At 37.5% G+C, this 8,079-nt stretch overlaps 1 protein-coding gene across 4 annotated transcripts in view; it reads right to left on the bottom strand.

Moving 5' to 3' along the window:
* Positions 1-3,828: 3,828 nt before the first annotated feature.
* Positions 3,829-8,079, bottom strand: part of TASOR (transcription activation suppressor) — a 54,734-nt gene continuing 50,483 nt past the window's right edge. For 2 of the 4 annotated variants that reach the window (XM_077325495.1, XM_077325496.1), the window contains 5 exons: positions 7,830-7,989; positions 6,846-6,954; positions 5,425-5,609; positions 5,178-5,336; positions 3,829-4,580 (listed from right to left, as the gene is read on the bottom strand). In XM_077325495.1, the coding sequence (XP_077181610.1) occupies positions 4,021-4,580; positions 5,178-5,336; positions 5,425-5,609; positions 6,846-6,954; positions 7,830-7,989 (1,173 nt within the window). In that variant the 3' untranslated portion in view covers positions 3,829-4,020. Of the gene's footprint in view, positions 4,858-5,177; positions 5,337-5,424; positions 5,610-6,845; positions 6,955-7,829; positions 7,990-8,079 lie in introns of all 4 variants that reach the window. The other 2 variants (XM_077325498.1, XM_077325497.1) reach the window with 2 other exon arrangements.

The raw sequence follows: 8,079 nt of genomic DNA, 5'->3' as shown, positions 1-8,079 counted from the left end.
CTCATGCTTCACTTTGTCTTGCTTCATACTAAGTTATGTCTGCTTATGCATAATAATTAGTTATCCCAACAGTTGCATAATAGCAAGTTCATTTTATTATCCAGAACTATTAAAAGAGTTGTATTATAAAGTGTTTTTAAAAATCTAAGCTAAGATCCCAACTTTACCAAAACAACTGACGGTTATAAAAACCCACCCTGACCCTGCAAGGAAGGGTAGAAGAGTAAATAAATGTATAGAAAACTTCAAAGTGCTAATAGTTTGCGTTCACAGATCAAAACTTAAGAATTCATTAGATGGCACAATGGCAGCTTTTGTTAGAAAGTTATACAGGTGACATTTAACACTAAAGTTTGAAAAATTCTCATTTTTGTAAATTTTATAATTCTCATGCAGATTACATAATAGAATTAAGGTACAGCAAACTACAACCCTCTCGTTTTTCACTGAAGCAAGCTGCATTATGGAATCCAAATTATAACTCTGTATGTAACCAAGTAAGGTTAGTTAATATACAAACAAAACTTGTGGTTTGAGCGCTTTTGATGATTAGATTTGGTTTTTCAACAATTTTAGTGTGGTGTCAAATGGGATAATGGCATTTGTAGGTTGTGAGCAAGTTACCATAGGTATTGGAACAAAGGTACCCAAGAGGACTCAAATTTCTTTGAAGAGGAAAACTACCATAAAGATTCTGTTGACAAAATGCCTCTGTAGCAAGATTATTAAACCAACAGGCACACTGCATTTAATTTTTACATTTCAGTTTGTTCTGAAACTGTAGCCTTCCTTGGAATAGAAATATAAAATTGCTTTCCCCAGGATCATTGTACACTACAAGCTTGTTTCACAACATCTTCCATCTGATTTTAGAAACATTTTCACTTTTGATTACCTGAACAACAGTATCTCCGTAACTAAGATAATACAGTTCTTCCACCAAATAGCATATTCACTCCTAATGAACTGCGCAAATGACATCTACTGCAAATTTTACAATTAAGTGATGAGCAAAAAGTCCAAACTGTTTTGAATGCTTAAAAATGGAAAGTTGTGCATTTTCCCTTCACTGGCCCACGTTACTACCAGGCCCTTCTTTCTTTAAAAAGCTAAGTGAAAATTCATGTTTCTCCTGCCTCAAGGCTATTTCATCTCTGCTTAATAGGGTATCACACAACAGGGTTACTATAGGGATACCCTCAGCATTCATCCTGAACAAAGCTGTGGAAGCAGACTCTTATCGCCTTAGATATACCAGTAGCTAAAATGTAAAACCAGTCCAGCTCAACTACATATTTAATTATGCCTAAAATAAGGCAAACATTCTTCCTTAAAAACACACACTTTGAGCCAGGTTTGTGTGTGTGTATACATACACACCCAAAGTTATAAACTTCTTAAACAATTTACTTGAATCAAGTTCATGCAAGACTAAGGTCACGGTTGGGAGAAAAACTGGCTTCAACCCATATACTCTAGTTGAGTCAGTCAGTTGACCACAGACCGGATCCAGGAGATACATAAAAAGTTTAAAGTTCAGAAGAAAAGCATTTGTACCCATACATGTGCATACAATGCAAACTAGCCCTGACAACACCAGCATTTAACCCACTTTTCAAACATGCCATCTGTAAGTCCACTTCCTCCAAAAATATTTTTACTTGACAATCTGATTTTAGTATTAGACACTACTAGTGGCTAAGTACAGGGGAAATGAATAAAATCTCAATGTCAATAGAAGTTGCACTAAATATACACACACATATCCAGAAACAGCTACACATGTGCCAGGAGAGGATCTCTTGTTGGTTCACCAAGGTCAATGACCCTTTTTCAGCCCTATTCTTTTGACCTTGCTCGCTGAAGTTTACCTCAACAGATTTTAATAGTCTTGCAAGGAAATCTACAACTGCTACCCTGCAAAGATTTTAACTGCCTGTACAAATGCCAACCAAACCTTTTAGTCTATCAATCAGATTATAAAGCCTATTCAACCACAAAAGCCATTTTAGTATCTCAGCAATTTGAATAATTCACCTACCTGCATAAATTGTAAAAGCACATCCAAAAGGAGATCAAGTTGTTCCATGTCCTTACATGTTATGCAATGTCTAACAGGAAGCATTCCAACAATGGTAATTTTTATTCATATGCTTTCTACACTGCCACTTCTATCTAGAGAACAATTCAAAGCACATCTATTCTCTCGACACCTAGAGAAGTTGAATCAAGTTTGTATACACTATTTGTGGTACCTTATTGCTTATCAGGAAAACATTTTATCAACACGCAAGAGAAACCTGTGATACATATCATCAGCCCTATTTCTGACCACAAGTTCTCCAATACTCTTTAACTTGTCTTGTTTTATATGCAGGCATGTAGGATTGCTCCTACATAAATCGCTCAGTGTAGCTACTAACACTGTGAAAGATAGGAGCACAAGTAGTCACTACATTGATTTTGTCTGCATTAATTTTAATTCTGTAACATTAACATGAAAATATTTAGAGCTTTGGGTATATGTATCTGGGTAATCCTAACTGGGGAAAAAATCAGAAAAATGTATCAATATTGTTTGGGTATTAATTCATTTGTTTCCTTTTGTCTATTCAAAATTCAAAAAATAGATGTTAGTGCATTTAAAGGGCTCAATTCCTTTAAATGTCTTCAGAATAAACTCTTCACTTGTCAATAGAATTTAAAGGGACTGCAAGCTCTTTAAATGCCTTCTGAGTCTACTTCTGTTGCTGCTGAAGCATGCAAAGACATTTAAATGTTAAAGACCATTTACACACTGGAGGTTTCATGCCAGGCTGCAGGCTGGAGTTTTAATCGTGGCAGGTTGCCCCACCTTTTCCTGCATCCACACAGGAAAGCCTTTGGCCCGGTGGGCCTCATCCACCCCTGATTTGTGCTCATGCACGGGAGCTGGGGCAGTGAAGTGCCCAGTGCATAAACGGTCAAAGTGTTCACATTCCCATTAAAGCTCAAATGCCTTCCCCCCTGCCATTGGAAACAACAGGGGCACTTTCTTTGAGGACTCACAGAATTGGACTTGAGAGGAGTTGAGGAGGAGCACCAGCAGCTATACTTCAATTTTGGTGCCTCTACCTCAAAAAACAATCCATGCTTCAGATAAATTCTCCATTATAACTTATGGGAACCACTGACTATAATACTCCCCACAGGCTATAAATGAAAAAAATGGCATTCCCAAATATTTCTGAATCAAAATACCATACTGGAATATCAGGAAATACTCAATACACTCAAACCTGAAAAATAACGTGTTTTTGGATGGTTTTTTTTTTTTACACATCCCTAGTAGTCCTACATGGGTCATGCTTTCTGTGACTGCAAACCTAGCTGAAAAGTCATTTAACATACAGTAACAATGGCAAAGGAAAAGCTTTTAGCTGCTGGTCTTTCTTGGAAACAGAAGGCAGGACAAAATGCAACTTGCTACCGTGCCCTGTTTAGATGATAATTTTATTTTCAAAATGGAACTGTACCATCCATTGGTTGTTCTAACTGAGGTATACTGCCAAAAATCCAGAATATTTACTAAATAAACTAAAATTGTCTGTATAACTATGTAAAGCTTTTGATACAAAACTGTCAATATATACATAACAGCTTTGATGAAGAAAAAGTGGTTTGGCTTTCCTGTTACATTTTGCCATCAAAACAGTCTTGGCATTTCACATATGCTTCAGGCCAATATTGTTTACATTAAAATAGACTTCTAACAGAAGTCTCAATTACAGGTCAAATACAAAATGTAAAAACTCAGAAGTGCCAACAAACAAGTTCATTCAAGTACAATAAATGTTAAAAAATATATATTTATTTCAAACTCCAGGAGCTTCAACTGATACAGGCCATCATGATTTAAATAAGACAGAACAACCAATTGACAAAAGAAGAAATGTTTTGATGAGAGACTAGAAACGGTTAGATCACCATTTTTAGTAACAGAAAATTCATTAACAACTTATAAAAAATTATTAATGTTGCTTATTTCTGTTTTGAATATGGCCTGGAAGAATCACAACTGACATCCCAGTTACTGGGAGATGAAGATTGGTCCATATCCAGGTTCTGGCTGTAAGCAGTCAGGAAGTAATTTCCACTTTCTTGGTTTCGATTTGTAGTTATTGGATATGTTGCTCCTAGAAATGTCTGGTGAGTGAGAACATTAAAGTGACTGAACTGATGGGGCACACTTAATTGTCTGTTATAAATCTGAAAGTTATTGAAAGGAACTTGTTCAGCTGCATTGTTTTTTTCTCCTTCAGTAGAGCATGTTGTAGACACTGGAGTAACTGGTTGTATATCTTTCACATCCATTTTAGAAGTATTTTCTGTCACAAGGACGTGTCCCTCAGCAGACGGTTGCATATCAAGCTGAGGGTTCTGATGGCAGTCTGCTCCCCGTGATCCTTTGGTCTCTGTCCGCAAAGCTTGCAAATGGGAATCATGCTTTGAGACATCATTGCAAACTTCTATTTGTGATGCTTCATCCCCTGAATCCAAAGACATGTCCTCCTCATCCTTCCCATCGTTTTCTACAAGAACTACATTAAGAAGAGAGAAATCCTACTCTATTGAAATAAAAAGCTTGTTTAAAAATACTACGCACTACTCACACAGCGTTAGGCTTCAGGTTTGAAAGTCGCATATCACTTAGGGGCTCGGTCTTCTGCCATTTTTGTTCACTTACTCAACACACATTTAACATTCTGTGTGAACGTCCAGATATTCCGATGCTAAAAGCTTCTGCGAAATGGGTTCATGCTTACTGTTGGGAAACCCCAACTTCCAGCTCCAAAGGAGTTAATGTCAAAACAGCATCTAAAGTTATACAGGAGGTCAGTATTTGATATGAAAATTACTGAATACAATTACTGACACCCTCACTCACTGCTAAAGACTTTCAAATCTTATCTCCAGTATATTTATAATTAACCCCTTATAACTGATGGAAACTTCTTGAATACCTCAATTAGACCACTTCTATATTTCTAAGAAACTACAAAGCAGTTTCCCTCTTCCCTTTATTTAAATTATGGTCTGTTTCTTCATCTAGTGTTTATCTTTATCAAATGGACACACTAAGTTTTTTCTACTTCTAGCTATCTGTATGTGAGCAAATTAAACAAAACATGTAGTACCTGATTGTATGTCATGATCAACAGATGGAGGAACGTTGTTTTCTTCAGTAACTGAGTGATGGTAGCCAACAAGGCTTTTAAAGTTATGCATCAAATTATCAACTGTAGTGACCACTATCCCATTTTCAGTGTAAGTTCCAAATGTTTGAACATTCTTTTCTAAGTGAAGAAAACAAAAGATTCTTTGGTATATAGCAACAACAACAACAAAAATTTAAAGAAGGGCACTCCCAATAATGCTTCCTACCTGTAAGGAAGACAATGTGCCTTTGTTGCAAATTCTGAGCCTGAAGATTTATAAGACAGTCTAATTCTGGAGCATTTCGAGTCTGAGAATCACAGTTATGGTATGACAGAATCTCAACCATGTGCTTCTTTTGGTAAGTATTCAGAAGTGACAGCAAGGCATTTGCATTTGCATTTGCATTTATTCTGGAAAAAAAAGAGCAAGGAGTCTACTCTTTTAAAAAATTGGAGGCAATATCTGTATGAGGCCAAAGCACACCTTAATACAAACATTTTGACCAACTTAAATAGGCTTTTACTACTTAGGGAAAAAGCAACACCCTCTGGGTGTTGCACGATTGCTGCTTTAAATGAAAGCAGAGATCTTGCATGGTATATCCTGAGACTCACAATATCCTGAGACTCACAATCCTGAGCCTTGGAGAGAACAGGCAGAAAACGACAGCAAATCTTACTGATACAGGAAATTCTATAGAAAATTATGTACTCTTGGGAGGATTTCTTTTAATTCAAGGGACGTATGAGAAAGTTGGCCCAGACAAAGCAAGCTATTAAACATAAATCAGAACTAGAGATTAAAGCCCCCCAAGCAAGGGAGAGGACACATTCCCCCCTACCCAAGAATCATGTTTTGATTTTTTTGCCACTGGAAAGACTGAAATACTTTCTCTTTGGAAATGCGTGCAATGCTTTAAGACAGACAAGACTCTACTTACTCAAAATGCTTTCAAGTACTTGTAATATGATATTTGCCCAATAAACAAATTATGGCATTGTTATTCAAATAACTGCCAACCTGTTTTCTCTACACAAAAGCACCTGGAGGTGCTCAAGGACAGCATAAGCAAACACATATTTAAGCCATATTTCTTTTTTAAATGAACATAATCAAGAGAAAGATACTGCTTTGATGACAATTCCTATTTACAGACATTTTCCTAGATGCTTGTGTCTGCCATGAAAACGCTAGAGGGCGTCATCCCAAGGGTCAGACATGACTCGGTGCTTGCACAGGGGATACCTTTACCTTTTTAAATAGTTCAATGTGAAGTTTAATTCAGTTTTCAAATCTAGCAGCACTGTGTTCCATGCTGTGAACATGTGAAGACTGGTTGCTAAGTCTGCATACTATATCTCCTTTTATTTACTATACATGGTTTCTATTTGCAACTGATTTTTCCTATTTCTAAAATGGTAAAAACAATATGTACTTAAGTAACAAGATAAAACAAGCCACAGTTCTTCACAATCAGGAAGTCTTCAATTTCTAGAAGGTTTACATCTATATTTAAAGCTAGTAACAAATACAAATAGGCGCAGTTGCAAAAAAGGTCTACCACAGGTCAACAGACAATTTCTAAATTCTCTGACATCCATTCTGCTCAGTTTTTAATATTTAAATGTGCATGGAATACCACCTACCTTCCAAGTTCTTTCAATTTTTTTTGCATTTTACAATGAACTTTCCATTGCCACTTTCCATCTGGCGTACTCATCTCTTCAAGGAACTTTAGAAATCTGTCAAGCTGATCTGGTTTTCAAAGCAGAAAGTACAATGTGCGTCTTTTAGACTTTTTTTAACCTAAACTTATTTTTCTGTCAAGTTAAGCAGTATATCCAATTCAAAGAAACTGAATTTTCTGCAACATAAATTATAAACATTGACCTGAAGATGAAATAGGCTCATAAATTCCAGGCTATGAGAAAACCTGGTTACTGCTAGCTCTGGTTAGCACTAAGACAGATGTTATACTCTAGCTCGGGGGCCATTAACCCCCGCACGGCGGCCCAGTACCAGGCTGCGAAAGCCTTGGCATCAGGCCACCAGCAACCGCACCCCCCCCCCCAATAGTGAGAAGCTTGCTGGGCCTTGAGTGAATCGGCTGCTTCGGCAGCCGATTTGCTTGTGGCCCAGCGAGTGCCGCACTACGAGGAGGGGGGAAGAGGGAGGCGCGGCTGCCAGCACACGCAAACGGGCATGTGCGGCAATTCCATGCAAATGCAGCAGTTCCATGCAGCGCCTGGGCCTCACTCTCCCCCCACGCCTGCAGGCCGGTCCCCAGCCTTAAAAAGGTTGGGGGCCACTACTCTAGCTGGGTCAAACAAACAGTTGAAGCAGAAGAGATCCAGCTCAATGACTTTAGTCCAAAATGATCATCATAAAGACCAATATGATGGTATACCTATGAGTATTGCTTTTCATTTTTGTACAGAATTTGTATGTGAGGTGCTTTGTAACTGATACAACTGAATCACTATACTACTTTTACTGCCACTATAGTGACAAGCAATCCCTGTATTCGACAGCAAATTCCACTGACTTTTAAAAAACTAATAATTAAATGTGCTTGGCTCCCTAAGAATCCTGAAGGTACACTTGTACATTAAGAACCAAAAAAATCTTACCAACTGTAACGAATTCCGGATTAAGAACAGATTCATCAGAGACAATGAAGCCACCAGAAACAAATAATTCATTGTAAGTATGATTTTTCACATCATCCAGGCTATCAACACCAGCAAAACTGACGCAGGACAGCCTCTTCAGAGTTACTAAACATGGTATCTAATTGAAGAGAATATGTTGTTAAAATCAATCAGTAGAACAAGAATTAATTAGGGCAGACTGTATATCAGTTACTGAATTAAGTCACAC

The sequence above is a fragment of the Paroedura picta genome, chromosome 3, assembly GCF_049243985.1.
Source record: "Paroedura picta isolate Pp20150507F chromosome 3, Ppicta_v3.0, whole genome shotgun sequence".
Classification (NCBI taxonomy): domain Eukaryota; kingdom Metazoa; phylum Chordata; class Lepidosauria; order Squamata; family Gekkonidae; genus Paroedura; species Paroedura picta.
This window is presented reverse-complemented; position numbering and strand designations above follow the sequence as displayed.